The sequence below is a fragment of the Chlamydotis macqueenii genome, chromosome W (assembly GCF_036417535.1).
Source record: "Chlamydotis macqueenii isolate bChlMac1 chromosome W, bChlMac1.mat, whole genome shotgun sequence".
Taxonomy (NCBI): domain Eukaryota; kingdom Metazoa; phylum Chordata; class Aves; order Otidiformes; family Otididae; genus Chlamydotis; species Chlamydotis macqueenii.
Window position 1 is genome coordinate 33,588,729 of NC_141592.1, and position 21,331 is coordinate 33,610,059.

A 21,331-nucleotide genomic window follows, 5' to 3' on the forward strand; every position below is an offset into this window, starting at 1 on the left:
ATTTCTGGAAACATCTTCATTTTTGTTATTGGTGATAGGCTAGGATTCTAATGAAACAAGCTGCTATTTCTGATATTTTTGACACTGTTACATGCATTAGAAGTTCCCTTGGAGCATCAAGCTGGCTCCTTTCCAACAACATGAAGCACGTTCAGATTTGTCTAGGTCCTCACTCAAGCAAAGCTTCCTTAACTTTGGTTGGGTTTTATTTACACACAGAAGGAAGACTTTCTAGAGATGCAGGATGCCCCTGGGGTGGGGACAGTGGCTCATCCCTTTTTAAGCATCCTTCGCACACACAAATGGTTCCTGGTTTATGTGTGGGTGCATATCTGTGCAGTGTGGCTCTAGTCAGAGGCCTAAGTGAAAAAGGCAGAAGCTAGAGAGTCACAAAGCTGAATCTTTTTGAGGGTCTACAACACAAAGAGAGGCTACAACCGTAGCTGACACCCTCTTCCCTATGCAGTTACCTGTGCTAGTGCTTTGTTTCCAGTGGTTCCCGTAACTCTTCAGTAGGGACGATTAGCATCCTTTGGCCTCTTCAGCTGCACCTTCAGCCTCTTCATGCCAATCTGGAAGCCATTCATAGCCTGGATAGCAGTTTGGGCAGTGGCAGGATTGTCAAAACTCACAAAACCTGTCAAAACATGAGGCAAGGCATGGGGCTTAATGAGCTGAAGGGGGCCAAGGCACGTACATGCAACGACCACTGAGAATGAGCATGGGGAAGAGGGTGAGGGTGGTGGAAGGGAGGGAGTGAGCAGGTAGGAGGGTAGGCAGGTGGGCAGGAAAGTGAGGAGAGGATGGTTGCCAATGGGGGACAAAGGGTAGGAGGAGTTGTTACAGATCAGTGTCCCAGGATGCAGTGCCTGGTTTGAGAGCCAGTTTGGACACAAGACTATGTGAAGCACGGAGATCCAAATGCTGGTGCCACAGTACCAGCACACACAAGATTTGTGTCACCTTTGAGCTGGGTGTCAGCAGATGTGATGTATGGTCTCAAGGCACTCTGTTTTGCTCTTTTTCCCTCCATCATGACTGGGGTAAATCTCTAGACCTTCCTTCACTCACTCACATAACCTTTCCTTTGCCTTCCAATATTCATGGTGAAATAAACCTGATATACCTACTGCTACTTCCTTATTATACAATATAAGTAAAATGTGAATTTAATAAGTTCTCCATTATGGTATTCATTGGCATGAATAGTTTGATTGTTGGCCACTTAAGCAATATGAGGAGTTTTATTAACTGGCAATTACTGTAGACTTTACTTTGACTCTGCAGTTGAGAAAGATGAACACTAATACTTTCCTAACATGGTTTCCATAAGTAGTTTCATACCTCACCAGTAAATCAGCCATGGAGTGCATCCAGCAGTAAAAACACCTATAGTGACTGAATATTGTATCTAATGGCCACCTAAAATGACATTCTTTGTCTCAATGGAAAACTTGCTCGCTGGGGATCAGGAGAGCCAAGACAGGTCAGAACCACACAGGATGCAATGCATCTAGCGCATTCATCTTTAGGAAGGGGTTTTGGTGTGGTTTTTTTGTTTTGTTTTGTTTTGTTGTTTTTTTTTTTTTTAATGTTAGGTCCAGGAAAAGGCCTCACTTGCCCAGACTGTATATAACTTTAGTTGGAGTGATCATGGCTCTGAGATATTAGTGAGGGAAGAGGCCATCACATTGTATAAGAATTGCTTCTGCTACGTTTATGAGAAAAGTCCCTGTGTGCAAATAACATTTCTGAGCACAAATATGGGGTAAGACTACCCTGGACCAGCCTGCACTCCAGACAAAGTCATCTGTTTTCCCACCCCTGCAAAGCTCTGGCAGCACAAATCAACCCTAGGAACCCAGTGCCTCTCAATAGAGAGGCTGAAATAAAGAGACAGTTTGAGAGCCCCTCAAAAAGCTAATGCTAAGCATTTGCTGCCAGGTATACAGCTGCTCCTGACAACGGCACCAGGCACGGCTTACAGCCTTGGACTGTACTGTGAATGCATTCAGCAGGACCTCCTCCCTGGTCTAGTTCCTCCTCGAAAGCAAGTCTCACAGATGACACAGGGTGGCTTGCATTTGAAAAAGACACACATACACATGCACATATATGCAAGCACACCTTCTCATTCTTGCATTAAATCTGTACTCCCTGCCTTTGGCTAATAACATAAGTTTATGAGAGGTCATAAAACCTATAGTCTTAGCCTCAAAGTGAGACAATAGGTTTACTGGGTATGGCAGATGTGGTTTTAAGAGGGAGGACGATAGAATAAACAGACATCCCTGTTTGTCCTCCCCTCTTGAAGCCAAGGCTCCAAGTAACTGGCTGTCCATGCAGTTTTCCTGCCAATCGCCTGGATGACGAGGCACCAACACTGTGGCTCTGAAGACGTGAGCAAAATTGTTGCTCAAGCCTTGCAGCAGTCATCAATCTCTAGACAGAAAACTGGAGAGCTATGGTGAGTAATGAGCTGGGGTATTATTCAGTGGCAATGGATCTGCTTTTGCAATCACTTATTAACCAGTAAGCAACTGGTAATGTTCCCAGTTTACATTTGACTAGTTGAATAATCTATCAGTCAACAAGGTCCTATGATTTGATCTCAGCAAAGGAACAAATTAAACATCTCCTGTTTTCACCTGACTTGATTCAGTCTTTAAATACTGCTGGAAAGTCTCTTGTAAATGCTTTACCTGAACTTCAACTTGAAATTTGCTGTCTAGCTACCTCGTATCTTTGAACATAGGATGTAGTGAAAGTCAGTTCTTTTTAAAATTACCTCTGAATTGCTACTAGTCCTGTCCAAGACCCATCAGCTACATCTGTAACAGTAAACTAAAATAGTGCCAGGGAAGTTCAGAGAAACTGTAACCCAATCATCTGTACCACTGAATTTTTAGAAAGGTCCTTGACATAGTTTTGGGTTGTGTCTAACTCTAAACAATTCCTGGACAACATCTGAGTATTAGTACAGAACAGAGGTTGTTTTCAGTAGTTTAGTTTGGATGTGGTCATGATATTCTGGAAAGTAAGAGAATGTAATAGTTTGGGTGTGAGCCATTCTGCACCAGCTGGCCCCAGTGCTAGGGGAAAGTGCCAGGTATGTTTACTTTACTAATATACACACAGCTGACAAATATCAAAGCTGAGTTAGCTGCAGTTGGATAATTGCTTATATCATGCCTTTAGAGAACCTAGCTTGCCTGTGAACTTTGATTTATCATAGAATCATAGAATAGTTTGGGTTGGAAGGGACCTGGTCCTGTTGCAATCTACCTCTTACTGACTAAGTATGCACATCTAAAGTATGTCTACACGTGCATGCATTTGTGAGCAAATCACCTTAGGATTCTAAAACATTCAATGGAGGTCTAGCCAATATAGTCAGTGGAGGGCAGGACATGATTGCTCTCTATTTTCAGGACACTCCTAACTGTGCTCAAATTAATCAAGTCCCACTGGCTGTGTAGCAGGGACCAGTGTTGACTGCAATGAAGGCAGGCACCTAGCTCAAATAGAGGTACCTCTATTGTGGTATTTACCTGGTTCTGCAGTTGGGACTGACATCTCAAAGTACAATGTTGTTAACTAGCTAGTGCCTGGGTGAGTCACTCCCCAAAGTGATATTAATTGCTGAATCAAACTCCTGATGCATGTAAATCCCACCAGAAATGCTACCGAGTATGATGGAAATCTACTATTTGTCTACTTTTGCCAAGACTAGACCTTTAGTTGAGTGATTTAGTTGATGTTGGCATCACAGAGATGTGGTGGGACGACTCCTATGACTGGAGCGTCGGCATGGAGGGATACAGGCTTTTTAGGAAGGACAGGCAGGGGAGATGAGGAGGGGGTGTCGCCCTCTATGTCAGCAACCAGCTGGAGTACGTGGAGCTCTGCCTGGGGATGGAGGAGGAGCTGACAGAGAGCTTATGGGTCAAGATTAGAGGATGGGCAGGGACAGGGGACATTACAGTGGGGGTCTGCTACAGGCCACCTGGCCAGGAGGACAGAGCGGACAAGGCCCTCTACAGGCAGATAGGAGCAGCCTCACGGTCGCAAGCCCTGGTCCTCATGGGGGACTTGAACCACCCCGACATCTGTTGGAGAGACAACATCTGGAATGCATGGACAACAACTTCCTCCTGCAGGCGATATAGGAGTCAACAAGGAGAGGTGCCATGCTCGACCTTGTGCTCACCAACAGGGAGGGGCTGGTGGGGGATGTGAAACTCAAGGACAGCCTTGGCTGCAGTGACCACGACATGGTGGAGTTCAAGATCCTCGGGGCAGCGAGGAGGGTGCGCAGCAAGCTCTCTGCCCTGGACTTCAGGAGGGCAGACTTGGGCCTCTTCAGGGATCTGCTGGGCCAAGTGCCATGGGAGGCGGCCCTGGAGGGAAGAGGGGCCCAGGAAAGTTGGTCCATATTCAAGGACCACCTCCTCCAAGCTCAGCAGAGGTGCATCCCGATGAGGAACAAGTCGGGCAAAAAGGCCAGGAGGCCCGCGTGGATGAGCAAGGAGCTCCTAGACCAACTGAAAGTGAAGAAGGAAGCCTATAGAGGGTGGAAACGGAGACAGGTAGCCTGGGAGGTCTACAAAGAGTCTGTGCGAGTGGCCAGGGATCAGGTGAGGAAGGCCAAAGCCCTGGCAGAACTGAATCTGGCCAGGGGTGTCAAAAACAACAAGAAAGGCTTCTATAGGTATGTCGGGGACAAAAGGAGGTCCAAGGAGAATGTAGGCCCCCTCCAGAAGGAAACGGGTGACCTGGTTACCCGGGACATGGGGAAGGCTGGGGTGCTCAATGAGGTTTTTGCCTCAGTCTTCATCGATAAGGGCTCTTGTCCCACCACCCAAGCTGTGGAAGGCACAAGCAGGGACTGGGAGGATGAAGAACCGCCCACTTGTTCTGGTTTTGTTAGTGAGGGGGGGCCTAAGGTGGTAGAGAAGAGCAGGTTCGGGAACATCTGAGGAACCTGAAGGTGCACAAGTCCATGGGACCTGATGAGATGCATTCATGGGTCCTGAGGGAACTGGTGGATGAAGTTGCCAAGCTGCTGGCCTTTTTATCTGAAAAGTCATGGCAGCGTGGTGAGGTCCCCAATGACTGGAAGAGGGGGAACATGCCCCATTGCCAGCTCATCCCTCCCTCTCCTGCCTTGTGACTCCATCTCCCTGGTCCCTGTCTGTGGAAGTCCACCACTGCTGAGAGATGAAGCGCAGAGGTTTGGGCAGCAGTTTTGGGTCCCCTGCTCCATGGACAGGGGACAGCCCATCCTGGGGATGCAGGTGTCTATGTGGGCTCTGGACTCTGCTTGAATAAACAGGAGAGGGGGAGCTGGAGGAAGGTACAGGGTGTGTTTAGTAGTGATCAATAAATATATTGTACTCCAGCTCACTTTTAATGCTGCAGAAAACAGGCAGTGATTTCACTTAATAAATGTAGACAGTCTTGCGGAGCTATGAGACCATCTATTCTGCTAGACAATTTCTGCACAACAGAACTGCACGTGACCTAGCGCCCAGTGTTATCTACAGCTGAGGCTCTCAGGCCTGTCTCTGATTTTTCATTTTCTTGTTTTAATTTCTCTGAACAGAGATACTGGGCAGCCAAATCCCCATGAGATCTGGTAGAGGGAGAAATAAAAAAAAAAAATTAAAAAATATTTTTTTTAAAAAAAGAATCATCTCCTTAAAGTCACTGAAGGTGGTGTGGATTTGGCCGCTGGGTGGGAGGGGGGCTGGTATTGGAGAGATGGAAAAAGAAAGAACCAGGAAAATTCAAATTTTTGTTGGCAAGGACTGGTTCAAAAATGTTTGTCACTGTGAATTTGTTGGTATGTGCCAGATCTCACTTGTCTGCCCACTCTCTGCGTGTGGTGCTGACGAATTTCAAATTTGCAGTGGCCCTGGCAATCACCACCTAAACTAGTGGTGGCACCTGTGGGAGGAAGGTGAGGTGCAGGCAACATGCTTGGGCTTAGAATCATAGAATCATTAAGGTTGGAAAAGACCTCTAAGATCATCAAGTCCAATCGTCAACCCAACACCACCATGCCTACTAAACCGTGTCCCGAAGCAGGGCTTGCAGCGGATCCCTCAGCTCTGAAAATGCTCTTCGGCAACCTTTGGTGACCAAACACAGGCGAAACTGGAACACCTGTTCACTTCCATCAGGCATACAAAAAATAACACTTTTCCCATCAAATTTAGAGGTGAGTCAATATATTATGGTATGGACCCATGTCAACCAACATGACTAATGTATGTGGTGTATCGTGAATTTGGGTAAGAGAATAGTTTTTGCTATTTAACTGATTCTTCTGGAAAGCAGAGAGATAGTGTGAAATGCAGTCAAAGCTGATGAGTCTCATCTGACTTTCTCATAGTGTGGCCCCACTTCACATAAAAGTAAGTGAGGTTTATTCAGCTGAGGAGCTGACACACTTTTTGAGTTCTCCAAACCAAGGGGTGCTCAGGTCTGGGTTTTTCAGTCTTGTTGCACACTTATGAAGTTTGGAACAACCTTCAGGCTCACAGACTGAGACATGTCTCTGAGGTCTGAATTTGCTTCGTTGCTATCTTTTGGCTCAGGGCCATCTCTACTATACCAGTCACAGTGAAATTTTCATTGAACACAGTTTTAGTTCTGGATTTGTAATTAAATTTAAGGGTAAAATTTTCCTATGAACTTTTTTTTCTGGCTCCCTTCCTAAGCATTTGGTCTATTCAACTAGTACTTAGTGTTTTGCAAATGCTATTGTATGTTATATTGCCAACCACAAGTATGAAAAAAATGTGCGATTTAGAAAAATACTAATACATTTGAGGTCTTGTTTTTGCTTTTATGATCACACTTCAAAGATTTTTTTTCAATGTTTGTTAGAGCTGTAAACTTATGGGGCAGGTGGGAATCATAGAATCATAGAATCATAGAATGGTTAGGGTTGGAAGGGACCTTCAAAGGTCATCTAGTCCAACCACCCTGCAAGGAGCAGGGACAGCTCCAACCAGATCAGGTTGCTCAGAGCCTCATCCAGCCTGGCCTTGAACGTTTCCAGAGATGGGGCCTCCACCACCTTTCTGGGCAACCTGTTCCAGTGTTCTATAACTCGCATCATAAAAAATTTTTTCCTAATTTCTAATCTAAATCTACCCCCCTCTATTTTAAAACCATTACCTCTCGTCCTATCGCAGCAGGCCCTACTAAACAGCCTTTCCCCATCTTTATTGTAGGCCCCCTTGAGGTACTGGAAGACCGCTATCAGGTCTCCCCGGAGCCTCCTCTTCTCCACGCTGAACAGCCCCAACTCTCTCAGCCTGTCCTCATAAGAGAGGTGCTCCAGCCCTTTTATCATCTTCGTGGCCCTCCTCTGGACCCTCTCCAACTGGTCCATGTCCTTCTTATGTTGGGGGCTCCAGAACTGGACACAGTACTCCAGGTGGGGTCTCACCAGGGCAGAGTAGAGGGGGAGAATCCCCTCCCTCGACCTGCTGGCCACGCTTCTCTTGATGCAGCCCAGGATGCGGTTGGCCTTCTGGGCTGCAAGGGCGCATTGCCGGCTCATGTTGAGCTTCTCATCTACCATCACTCCCAAGTCCCTCTCCTCAGGGCTGCTCTCCATCCATTCTCTGCCCAGCCTGTATTTGTGCCTGGGATTGCCATGACCCAGGTGCAGGACCTTGCACTTGGCCTGGTTGAACTTCCTGAGGTTGGCACGGGCCCACCTCTCCAGCCTGTCCAGGTCCCTCTGGATGGCATCCCTCCCTTCCAGCGTGTCAACGGCACCACACAGCTTGGTGTCGTCGGGGAACTTGCTGAGGGTGCACTCTATCCCACTGTCCATGTCGCCGACAAAGATGTTGAACAGGGCCGGGCCCAGCACGGACCCCTGAGGGACGCCACTCGTGACCGGTCTCCACATGGACATCGAGCCGTTGACCACCACTCTCTGAGTGCGGCCATCCAGCCAACTCCTTATCCACCGAGTGGTCCGTCCATCAAACCCATGTCTCTCTAGTTTAGAGAGAAGGATGTCGTGCGGGACAGTGTCAAAAGCTTTGCACAAGTCCAGGTAGATGATGTCAGTTGCTCGTCCCTTGTCCACCGATGCCGTCACCCCGTCATAGAAGGCCACCAAATTTGTCAGGCATGATTTGCCTTTAGTGAAGCCATGTTGGCTGTCACCAACCACCTCCTTGCTCTCCATGTGCCTTAGCATGGTTTCCAGGAGAATCTGCTCCATGACCTTGCCAGGCACAGAGGTGAGGCTGACTGGCCTGTAGTTACCTGGGTCTTCCTTATTCCCCTTTTTAAAAATTGGGGTTATGTTCCCTCTCTTCCAGTCATCGGGGACCTCACCAGACCGCCACGACTTCTCAAATATGATGGCCAGTGGCTTGGCAACTTCATCCGCCAGTTCCCTCAGGACCCGCGGATGGATCTCATCAGGACCCATGGACTTGTGCACCTTCAGGATCCTCAGATGATCCCGAACCTGCTCTTCCAGTACAATGGGCAGTTCTTCATTCTCGCAGTCCCTGCTTGCACCTGCTACAGCTTGGGTGGTGGGACAGGAACTCTTGTTGGTGAAGACTGAGGCAAAAAAGTCATTGAGAACCTCAGCCTTCTCCATGTCCTGGGTAACCAGGACACCAGTTCCCTTCTGGAGGGGGCCTACATTTACCCTGGACTTTCTTTTGTCCCCTACGTACCTATAAAAGCTCTTCCTGTTACATTTTATATCCCTGGCCAGATTCAGTTCTGCCAGGGCTTTGGCCTTCCTTACCTTATCCCTGGCCACTTGCGCAGCCTCTTTGTAGTCCTCCCAGGCTACCTGTCCCCACTTCCACCCTCTATACGCTTCCTTTTTCACTTTCAGTTGGTCCAGGAGCTCCTTGCTCACCCACACTGGCCTCCTGGCCTTTTTGCCCGACTTGTTCTTCATCGGGATGCACCTCTGCTGAGCTTGGAGGAGGTGGTCCTTGAATATGGACCAACTTTCCTGGGCCCCTCTTCCCTCCAGGGCCGCCTCCCATGGCACTTGGCCCATCAGGTCCCTGAAGAGGCCAAAGTCCGCCTTCCTGAAGTCTAGGGCAGAGAGCTTGCCATGTAGTTTCCTTGCTGCCCCGTGGATCTTGAACTTCACCATGTCATGGTCGCTGCAGCCAAGGCTGTCCTTGAGTTTCACATCCCCGACCAGTCCTTCCCTGTTGGTGAGCACAAGGTCGAGCATGGCACCCCTCCTTGTCGGCTCCTCTATCGCCTGCAGGAGGAAGTTGTCATCCACGCATTCCAGGAACCTCCTGGACTGCCTGTGCCCTGCCGTGTTGTCTCTCCAACAGATGTCAGGGTGGTTCAAGTCCCCCATGAGGACCAGGGCCTGTGACCCTGAGGCTGCTCCTATCTGCCTATAGAGCACTTCGTCTGCTCTATCCTCCTGGCCAGGTGGCCTGTAACAGACCCCTACCATAACATCCCCTGTCCGTCCCCATCCTCTAATCTTGACCCATAAGCTCTCTGTCAGCTCCTCCTCCATCCCCAGGCGGAGCTCCACACACTCCAGCCGGTTGCTGATGTAGAGAGCGACACCCCCTCCTCGTCTCCCCTTCCTGTCCTTTCTAAAAAGCCTATACCCCTCCATGTTGACGCTCCAGTCGTATGTGTCATCCCACCACGTCTCCGTGATGCCAATGAGGTCGTAGCCCTGCTCGTGTGCAAGCATCTCCAGCTCTTCCTGTTTATTCCCCATGCTGCGTGCATTAGTATAGAGACACTTCAGCTGGGCCCCCGACAAAGCCGACTTGCTGGCTGGAGCAACAGGGTTGCTCTTGGACCGCAGTTTAGGTTTATTTGCACTTATCTGTGATCCCTCCTCAGCTTCTGGACCCTCGGTGCTGGCACTGGCGCCATGCTGACAGCAGTGGGCTGAACTGTGCTCCTACCATTTGACTGCAAGAGCTGTGACCTTTCCATTTCACCACCAAGCTTACGATCAATCCATAAGCATGTCAGTACTGCCTCTAGTTGCTCTCTGAATTAAAATATTTCCTCCAACATCCAGCAATAAGGAAAATGAAATCTTCAGGTAGAGTTTAGTAGCTCACCTTGAAAGTATTTCACCTCATGCTAAACATTAAGCCATGTAGTAGTGTCTGGGCACTTGTCTACTTGGAGACCCATGGGAGAATTAACTCAAATTCACTTTTAAAGGAGATTAATTAAACTGCATCAGGACCCTATTTCAGCACTCAGAATTAAGATAAGTTGAAGTAAGACCCCTTTAATTTACATTTTAGGGAATGAACTGAAAGAGATGAGAGACCTCTTTGACATCAAATGAAGATGTCCAAGGAGCTGCTGGTGTGGTTTGACTAATCCATTTTACACTATACCTTATTTAATTCAGACAGAATGATCTAATTTAGACAAGCCCTGAGATGTTGAGACTGGGTATGATTGCATTGGGAATATCTGCCTTCACAGCTGTTCTGATGGTATAGAAGGTGTGTAAGAAGCAGGATGAACTATTAAATGAGACAATCAATCTTGGTCTGTACAGAACCACAGTGATGCCGTGGAGCTTTCACAGGTTGAGCAAATGCCCAGTCATACTCTTAAAAAATCAAGATTGCAAGTCTTCATCTGGGATGGGAAATCTCAGTAGAGAAGGTAAACTGGAGATAATAGCCCCCAAATGTTTGCTTTTGTGACCAAGCTTCATCCCACATCACCTTGATATGAGATTGTGGCAGTTCAGTGAAGTTCCCACTGACTAGAAAAGGGGAAACATAAACCCCATTTTTAAAAAAGGAAAAAAGGAGGACCTGGGGAACTACAGGCTGGTCAGCCTCACCTCTGTGCCCGCTAAGATCATGGAGCAGATCTTCCTGGAAACCGTGCTAAGGCACATGGAATTCAAGGAGGTGGTTGGTGACAGCCAACATGGCTTCACCAAGGGCAGACCATGCCTGACCAATTTGGTGGCCTTCTATGACGGGGTGACGGCATCGGTGGACAAGGGACGAGCAATGGACATCATCTACCTGGCCTTGTGCAAGGCATTTGACACTGTCCCACACGACATCCTTCTCTCTAAACTAGAGAGACATGGGTTTGATGGACGGACCACTCGGTGGATAAGGAGTTGGCTGGATGGCCGCACTCAGAGAGTGGTGGTCAATGGCTCGATGTCCAAGTGGAGACCGGTCATGAGTGGCATTCCTGAGGGGTCCGTGTTGGGCCCAGCCCTGTTCAACGTCTTTGTCGGCGACATGGACAGTGGGATAGAGTGCACCCTCAGCAAGTTCCCCGACGACACCAAGCTGTGTGGTGCCGTTGACACGCTGGAAGGGAGGGATGCCATCCAGAGGGACCTTGACAGGCTGGAGAGGTGGGCCCGTGCCAACCTCAGGAAGTTCAATCAGGCCAAGAGCAAGGTCCTGCACCTGGGTCGTGGCAATCCCAGGCACAAATCCAGGCTGGGCGGAGAATGGATGGAGAGCAGCCCTGAGGAGAAGGACTTGGGAGTGCTGGTGGATGAGAAGCTCAACATAAACCAGCAATGCGTGCTTGCAGCCCAGAAGGCCAACCGCATCCTGGGCTGCATCAAGAGGAGCATGGCCAGCAGGTCGAGGGAGGGGATTCTCCCCCTCTACTCTGCCCTGGTGAGACCCCACCTGGAGTACTGTGTCCTCTTCTGGAGCCCCCAACATAAGAAGGACATGGACCAGTTGGAGAGGGTCCAGAGGAGGGCCACAAAGATGATCAGAGGGCTGGAGCACCTCTCCTATGAGGACAGGCTGAGAGAGTTGGGTTGGGTCTGTTCAGCCTGGAGAAGAGGAGGCTCCAGGGAGACCTGATAGCGGTCTTCCAGTACCTCAAGGGGGTCTACAGGAAAGATGAGGAGAAAATCTTCAATAGGGGCTGTTGTGATAGGACAAGGGGTAATGGTTTTAAAATAGAGGGAGGTAGATTCAGATTGGATATTAGGAAAAAATTTTTTACACTGAGGGTGGTGGAACACTGTCCCAGGTTGCCCAGAGAGCTGGTGGATGCCCCATCCCTGGAAACGTTCAAGGCCAGGCTGGATGAGGCTCTGAGCAACCTGATCTGGTTGGAGATGTCCCTGGTCCTTGCAGGGGGGTTGGACTAGATGACCTTTGAAGGTCCCTTCCAACCCTAACCATTCTATGATTCTGTGATCCTAATAAGAGAGATCAGAAGTGCATTTGCTCACTATATTTCGTTTAGACCAGATAATGAAGCTGGGAATTGTACTCTGATGCCGTTGGTATTAGTTGCCTACAGATTTCGACCAGAATTGGATTGTTTAGATTTTTTCTCCGAGGTTGTCCTCATATACACTGCTGCAATATAAAAATCTGCACTGACTAGCTGCTGAGGGTGGAGGGCCTGGGGTGGGAGGGTTGGGGAGAGAGGAGGAGGGCAAATGCACAATTAGTGCATTTTCCTTTTGAGCACATCCTAGGGACAGAGCAGCTAATTCCTCTAGCTTCATTTGACTCTTTTAGATTCAGGGGGCTTGATGTGCTCAGAAGTTGTTGGTGCATACGGCTCTCCCCCTTCCTGTTATTTATGTGGAGTTGTATTTCATATTGTTGAGGTTATTTGGATGGACTCCAAAAAGAAGAAAAGCTGTGGCTTATCCTGAGAGTTGAGATGTCACAGTGGTAAGGAACAGGCAGATAGACAGACAGACAAGCTGTACTAATAATATCACATTCCTTTCTCTTTTCAGGTCAAATACCTACTGGTAGATTGTTGTTGTTGTTATGTGCACTATTGACAGTCAACCATCTTTGTTTCTCCACGTCAATGTCAATAGCGTTAATGGTGCTATGCCAGATTTAAACATGTATGACTAGGAACAGAATATATGTACTGGGAAAATACTTGCTTTCTGAATGGCTTTAATGTTTGAGCCCATGACTATAGGGCTCAAAGCATGATGATAGTACTACAGTTGCTCAAGAAGCTATCTATGCTTTGAACACCACCCCTGCATTGTCATCTACCCTCTTGAAGAACAAAAGAGAAAGGGAGAGGTTAAAAAGCTTGAAGCTATTTCTGTGCATCAGTTAATTAATAATCAGAGAAATATATGTTCTGGTCTGAAGATGGTTGGTAGGAGGACAGGATTTTGTGATAAATCGATTTTATGGGGGGATGTTGGGCTTTTTTTTTTTTTTTTCCCAGGGATTATGTAAAAAGGCTGCTCCAATAAATGATTTACCAAAGCAGCAAAGAAAGAAGAAAAATGCTAGGACTACAGCTCAGGGCATATAATCTTCCTGATTCTGCACAGCGTCTTCCAGGAAGTTACTGATGCTGGAGTCCATGACTTCTCCTGACCTGGTGTTTTCCTGCATGACTGTGTAAATGATTAGCAGGCAGAAACTGGGGTAGCATCTTGGAGAGTGCTTTTGTTTCTCCCCATTTCATGCCTTTCTCATGATGCCAGCATGATCACCAATGGCTTTATGTAATTGATATTACTCGAAGGCTGTTTTTCAGCTGAAATGATAAAGAAGGGAATTAGCAATCTATCTCAGAGTGCATTTGAACACTGTTTTGTAACTGTAAACTTTTCATTCATGGTGTCTCTGCATGGCCATTAATTAGTTTGTGCACTAAGTGCAGTCCTGGATGAGCACAATGTTAGGTTCCCATGGATCCCTAATTGGTCTTCTTGGGTTTTCTGTTTCTCTTTGCATGCTGCAAGGAGAATTAGTGGTTAATGTGCAAAACAGCCTTTTGATGATCTGCTATCAGGTTGGAATAACATGTTGCCTCTCTTCAGCAGAAGCTTTCCTCTGGATGAAGCTCAGTGCTTGCTAACTACACTGAAGATCCCCTAAATCAGAAGTCAAGACCACGGTGAATGACAGGTATACATGCAAGCTTTTGATCCATACTCCTGAACTGGGGGCAGATGGTCCTACAGCAGGTCCACTCATATAACCAGGCTGGTTTCAGGCAATGGAAAGGAAGAGAGGAACCTCAAAGAAACAAATATTTAACTTATCTTAAAATAAAGAAGAGTTATTTGATCTGTGTTCCACATGCTTGCCACACAAAACTACCATCTCAGAGATGCACTTTGCAAGAGATTGCAACAGAAACAAATAGACATTTGTGCTTATTAGCTATTTTAGGCCAGAGATACATCTTTCTGGTTCTGACTGTCAGTGTATTAGTCTGACTGCCATGAGAGATCTTTCTTGGCACTTCATGTTCCTCCAGCTATGAAAGTCACTAGCTAAGCAGAGGATCTCATTCTTCTGAACTTATCATCTTGTCATTCAACCCATGTTCATCTCACTAGAGGGAAATGAGAAAAACAGAAGAGTAAGGATCTGCCCCTCAGCCTGTGGAAGAGGAATTCCTGTGCAGTGAAAGAGAAGAAATGTCACACACGTGGGCTGGGTACTAGTGCAGGAGAAGTCCATGCCCCCTGCTTCCCTTGTGTCCAAAGTGCTGCTATCTAGGACATAAGAGGGGGCCTTGGCCAGACTACTAAGATGGAGCAACCTGCAGAAAGTACTGGCAATTGGTTAGACCAGAGGCCCGGCTCCTTTCCTTCCCCCAAGCATTTGAGTTAGTAATTAAAGAATTAGTTATTAATATAATTGGTTATTAATATAATTGTCTCCTTAGCACATGGCTTCCTTGCTTTTGTTACTAATCAGTGAAGGGTAAGATCTAGGAACGTCCAGGAGTCATTTTCTGCTTGGAAGGCAACGATGAGGTGTTCAAATAACAGGAGTCTTCTCTGTGGGAAAGGTGCTGGGGAGGATCTCCTGCCCTTCTCCCTGCATCGGGACCTGACTGTCTACACCACAGCACTTCCCTGCTACTTTAGTTCATTTCACTCCTAAGACTGCTCAGTTTCTCTTTCTCCATGTTTATTAGTCTTATCAGAGAATGGAGATTTTCCTTTAATTGCCTTGCAAGGTCTTTACCTTGCTATGTTCTTTACACAATGTACTAGCTGCTCTCTTGCAGTTTTTTAGTGCTATAAAGAATTCCAGGATACAATCTGTATGTAAGTAGCTCTATAATGTATGTGTGCATTGGAAGATATTGTATTGTAAAGTGATTTATGGGTACTGGAATACTCAATAAAGGAGTATGTCTGCAGATCAAGAGCATAGCACTTCAGCTGTTTTCCAGTGTCTAATAGGGCTGGATGACTTTTTGGAACATTTAACCTTCCACTGATGTTTAATTATGTCCAAGTGAGATCTGTCTATCCAGTTATCCATCCCATCCATCCATCCACCCATTTTTTTTAATGTATGGTCAGTAACTGGCAAATATGCTAAACAACTACTATTAAATATTTCACATCTACGGGATGAGATAATTGGAACTTCAGAATATTCCAAGAATTGGCTCAGAAATATGTTGAACCATTAATGTTCATTTTAGAAATTTATGGAATATTAGAAAAGTTTCAAAGTGTTCCAGAAAAAAAAATCTAATATTAGTTTTTAAAGATGTAAACTAGATGACATGGTAAACTTAGTTAATCTTTCATAAGCCTAAGTAAAACTATGAAAAGTTCGATATGACATGATATGTCAAAGAATTAAAAGGTGTACAATTAATACTAATCATCATGGTTTCATAGAAAATAGCATCTATCAAATGAACCTGATTGCATGAAATGGTAAGTTTGGTTAATAAAGAAAGTTTTCATACAGTATACTTAAACTTTTCTAGAGTATTTGTGAGAGCCCTTCTTTATAGAAAATGAAAGCAGCCCATATCAAACTTTGTAAAAATGGGATAATAGATAGACTACCAAAAAATTTTTAAATTGTGACTTACAAAATTGAGGAATTTCTAGTAGGCTCCTCCAGGAGCGTGCTGAAAGCTCTGCGCTATTCAGTTTCTCTAACATTACCTGGGAGACATCTAAAGTAATTACTGGTAAAATTTGCCAATTATACAAAACTGAAGTAAGTCATGTTGACCTGGGGCACTGTGTAGGCTGGACTCCGTTAAAGAGTGCTCATTTCAATCCAACCAAATGTAAAACTAAGTATCCACAGGAAAAAGCAAGTGGTTCACTTATAAAAAGGGGAAATCTTCACTAGAAAACAGTGCTTCTAAGAAGAACATGGGTATTATGGGTAATATGATAACATACAAGTGCATGAGCTCTCAGGATTATGTTGAAATACTCAAAGTCCCAAGACTCTTTACAGTCTTGAGATGAAGCCAGTCTCTGCGGAATATCCTCTAGAAGTAGCAGGGTGATGTTACTTCTGAGTATGACTCCGGAAAGATCCTTACCGGAATTCTGCATTTAGTTCTGGTGATTTATCTAAAAAAAAAAAAAAAGTTTTAAGAATTATTCAGAACTACAAGAATAATTCTAGTTCTGAAAAAGTAATGAGAGTTGCCACAGTTTATCAAAGAGAAGGTTAAACAGTCTTCTGACCATAGTCTATAATTTCTAATGGAACGTGTTCTTTTTAATACAGAAAAAAAAAAAAAGAGCTTGATTATTTCTTCTGGATGGAAGCAAACGTTTGACAAATTTAAAATGAAAATAAGACACTGAATATGCATTTTTTAAAAATAGTGAAGGTAATTAACTATTTTGGAACATCTTGTTTAGCAATAGAGGTGGAGCATCTATCAAATTAAATCTTGATTAAGAGATTTTTCTGAAAGGAATGCTATGACTCAAGCAGAAGGTTTGAATCAGTCACATGAGCTGAGGTATCTGGCATATGTCATTTCAGAGTTCAGTTCAAAGGATCAGACTGGTCCCTTCTGATAGTGCTTATCTATCTGTCTGTCTGTCTATTTATTTCACATTTCAGATAGTTAGAAAATCAGTTCTTGCCTACTAATCTGGCATGGACTGTGGTAACAGTCATGATAGAGGTGATGTCGTAGTTCAGCCCCGATCGGACCAGACTACGCAGTCTCTCTCTCACTCCCCCCCACCTTCCGAGAAAACAGGGAGAGAAAATATAAGGAAAAACGGCTCAAGGTTTGAGATAAGGACAGGGAGAAATCCTTAAAGTCACCTGTTGACGCGGAAGTAACGGACACTGCTGACGACCAATATGATCAAGCAAATGCCAATTTATTGTTGATACATCCCGGTTAATATAGCCCTTCTAATTCCGTATCATGCGCAAGCTCTCTACTAATTGGTTAACTATATCATGCACGCGCTCCTAGCTAAAATATGATTCGTTAAGTCTCTATGTTCACGCGCACGGCTCTCTCCACCTGCACCCTGCTTCATGTTCAGCCCCCAGTCACGTATGCCAGCTGTTTTCCTTCTTCTCAAGGTTGCTTCGTTTACTTTCTCACAGGAAGCTTCATTACTTTCTCACAGGCGGCCTCATTATTTTCTCACAGGTGGCTTCAGTACTTTCTCACAAGCAGCTTCAGTGATGTCCTTGAGGCCTGCTGCTCACAAACATAACAATTCCATTCGGTCTGGATTGTTCACTAAGTGCCCCTGGTACTCCAGGTATCCAACAGTCACCGTCACGGGCAAAACAGACTCGACTTAGGGAAAACTATTCTTTATTACTACAAACAGCAGGATAATGAGACAGGGAACAAGATAACCTCCCCCCACCCCTCCCTCTTCCCAGGCTTAACATTATCTCTACTACCTCCCCTCCCTGAGCGGCACGGGGGGAAGAGGGAATGGGGGTTGCGGTCAGTTCATCACGTGTTGTTTTACGTCGCTGCTTCATGGTCGGGGGAAGAACTCCTCACATTCCTCCCATGCTCCATTGTGGGGTCCCACCCCTACGCCACAGTCCTTCGTGGAACTGCTCCGGCATGGGTCATCTCTTCCACGGAGTTCAGTCCTTTCAGAACAGCTGTCCCAGCGGGCCCTCCACGGGCCACAGCCGCCTTCAGGCATCCACCTCCCCCGGTGTGGGGTCCTTCACGGGCTCCAAGTGAATCTCTGCTCCTCCGTGGACCTCCATGGGCTGCAGGGGGACAACCTGCTCCACCATGGTCATCACCACAGGCTGCAGGGGAATCTTGGCCAGGAGCCACATTACTCCTCCCCCTCCTTCTGAACTGACCTTGGCGTCTGCAGCCGTTCCTCACAACAGGCTGGCAGATGTCTCTCAGGATCTTTTTTTACATCTTATTCACTTCTCATCTCCTCTCCACTTCTTGCAGCCGGGCTGGACCGAGTCGGGCCCAGTCGGCTGCCTGGCGAGAGGCCAGAGGGTGAGGCCTGCAAGGCCCATGAGGCCTGTGCCTCCCCCTCTGCACCTCTGCCCCCGCTCAGCTTCTTCACATCTTCTCTTCTCTCTTTTTTTTTTCCTGTTTTCCCATTCTTAAATACGTTATCGCAGAGGCGTTATCACGGGACATTCTGCTACCAATTGGCTCGGCCTTGGCCAGCAGCGGGTCTGCCCTAGGCCTGGCCAAGTCCACTGAACAAAGGGGAGCAACTTCTAGCAGTTTCCTACAGAAGCTACCACCTTAGGCCCCCCCTCACTAACAAAACCATGACAGGTGACAATTGATGTCAATGTCTTATAATAAATGGCCCCAAATTGTGGGCTGCGGACCACTGAGACAGCTGACTGGTACTCATTCTTCATCTTGCTTCCAGCTGAGAGAAACTGAACAGATGAGAAGGGGAGATGAAATGAAGAGTGAAAGTAGATGGCATGATTAACTTTCTCTAAAGGTCAGAACACTCAGTGCAGAAGGTAGCTTGAAATACACAAGCATCTTCCTTATGTCACCTTCCCATCTTCCCGTGCATGAAACTACTTCTATACATTGAGGCAGTGTGAGCTGGAATGTGCAGAGAAGTGGTCCCTGCATTCTCAGCTGAATGCTCTCCAGATAGTGCCCCAAAGAAGCAATATCTTCCCTGAAGAAGGTTGAGGGCTGTAAATACTGACCCTGAATATGGTGGTTCAAACCAAGAAGAGCTTTTCTTCTTATGAGTCTTCACTTTCACAGTCTGTTTGTTTTTTTTTTAATACAGAAATTACTGTCATTACTAACACTGAAAGCACAAGGTTAAGATTCAATATTAGACTACAATTTGGACAGTTTAAATTACTGCACGGTCAGATCTCAGGTTTAGACTCATATATACATCTGGAAACAGGGCACCTGATCAGGACCAACTTTTTCTAGAAAGAGAAAAACAAGTAAAAATCTGATATAGAAAATCACAAAAGATTTCTCAACATAAGACAGAGACACTAAACTAACACAAAAAACTTATCTTTTTCCTGTAAAGACAGCTTGTCTAAAGGACGAGCAACTATATTTCTGACGCTGTGGACTGTGGTTCTACCCATTCTGCTAAGTAGGAGTTGAAGTCATCCAATGAATGGACGGAAGAAGTGAAGGATTCAGGCTTCAGCCATTCTTTGGAGACCTCAAGAATCAAATATTGGACCAGTATGCATACTTGTTTGCTATGGACAAGAAGCATTGTGGTTCTTCTAAAAGAAGCACAATATTCCAACCCGGATGATGATGATGATCTTCCTCACAAGGAACAAACTTACCAGTGAGGAATCATCCATACATAAGTGAATAGTATTTGGTCTTTTTTTTTAATAATGAGAGATGTCAAGGGCAAAAGAAAAGCTTCTATAAATATGTCGGGGATAAAAGGAAGACTAAGGAAAATGTGGACCCTCTCCAGAAAGAAACAGGAGAGCTGGTTACCCGAGATATGGAGAAAGTTGAGGTACTCAATGACTTTTTTGCCTCAGCAAGTGCTCTAGCCACACCGCCACAAGTCATAGAAGGCAAAGGCAAGGACTGGGAGAATGAAGAATCGCCCACTGTAGGAGAAGATCAGGTGTGAGACCATCTAAGGAACCTGAAGGTGCACAAGTCCATGGGACCTGATGAGATGCATCCAAGGATCCTGAGGGAACTGACCGATGAAGTTGCTAAGACATTGTCCATCATATTTGAGAAATCGTGGCGGTCTGGTGAGGTTCCCACTGACTGGAAAAGGGGAAACATAACCCCCATTTTTAAAAAGGGGAAAAAGGAAGACCTGGAGAAATAGAGGTCAATTAGTCTCACCTCTGTGCTCAGTAAGATCATGGAGCAGATTCTCCTGGAAAGCATGCTAAGGCACATGGAAAATAAGGAGGTGGTTGGTGACAGCCAACATGGCTTCACTAAAGGCAAATCATGCCTGACAAATTTGGTGGCCTTCTACGACAAGGTTATAGGGCTAGTGGATAAGGGAAGAGCAACTGATGTCATCTACCTGGACTTGTGCAAAGCTTTTGACACTGTCCCGCACGACATCCTTCTCTCTAAACTAGAGAGACATGGGTTTGATGGACGGACCACTTGGTGGATAAGGAGTTGGCTGGATGGCCACACTCAGAGAGTGGTGGTCAACGGCTCAATGTCCAGGTGGAGACCGGTCACGAGTGGCATCCCTCAGGGGTCTGTGTTGGGCCCGGCCCTGTTCAACATCTTTGTCGGCGACATGGACAGTGGGATAGAGTGCACCCTCAGCAAGTTCGCCGATGACACCAAGCTGTGTGGTGCCGTCGACACGCTGGAGGGGAGGGATGCCATCCAGAGGGACCTTGACAGGCTGGAGAGGTGGGCCCGTGCCAACCTCATGAAGTTCAACCAGGCCAAGTGCAAGGTCCTGCACCTGGGTCATGGCAATCCCAGGCACAAATCCAGGCTGGGCAGAGAATGGATGGAGAGCAGCCCTGAGGAGAGGGACTTGGGAGTGCTGGTGGATGAGAAGCTCAACATGAGCAGGCAATGCGCCCTTGCGGCCCAGAAGGCCAACCGCATCCTGGGCTGCATCAAGAGAAGCGTGGCCAGCAGGTCGAGGGAGGTGATTCTGCCCCTCTACTCTGCCCTGGTGAGACCCCACCTGGAGTACTGTGTCCACTTCTGGAGCCCCCAACACAAGAAGGACATGGACCAGTTGGAGAAGGTCCAGAGGAGGGCCACAAAGATGATAAAAGGGCTGGAGCACCTCTCCTATAAGGACAGGCTGAGAGAGTTGGGTTGGGTCTGTTCAGCCTGGAGAAGAGGAGGCTCCGGGGAGACCTGATAGCGGTCTTCCAGTACCTCAAGGGGGCCTACAAGAAGGATGGGGAGAGGCTGTTTAGTAGGGCCTGTTGCAATAAGACAAGGAGTAATGGTTTTAAAATAGTGGGGAGTAGATTTAGATTGGAAATTAGGAAAAAATTTTTCACAATGCGAGTTATAGAACACTGGAACAGGTTGCCCAGAGAGGTGGTGGAGGCCCCATCCCTGGAAACGTTCAAGGCCAGCC

General features: G+C 46.6%; 1 protein-coding gene across 1 annotated transcript in view; it reads right to left on the reverse strand.

Annotated features, from left to right (window-relative positions):
• Positions 1-509: 509 nt before the first annotated feature.
• Positions 510-21,331, reverse strand: part of LOC104482491 (CUGBP Elav-like family member 4) — an 829,267-nt gene continuing 808,445 nt past the window's right edge. Inside the window, 1 exon segment of the mRNA XM_086769726.1 lies at positions 510-637. Within this exon segment, the coding sequence (XP_086625852.1) occupies positions 510-637 (128 nt within the window).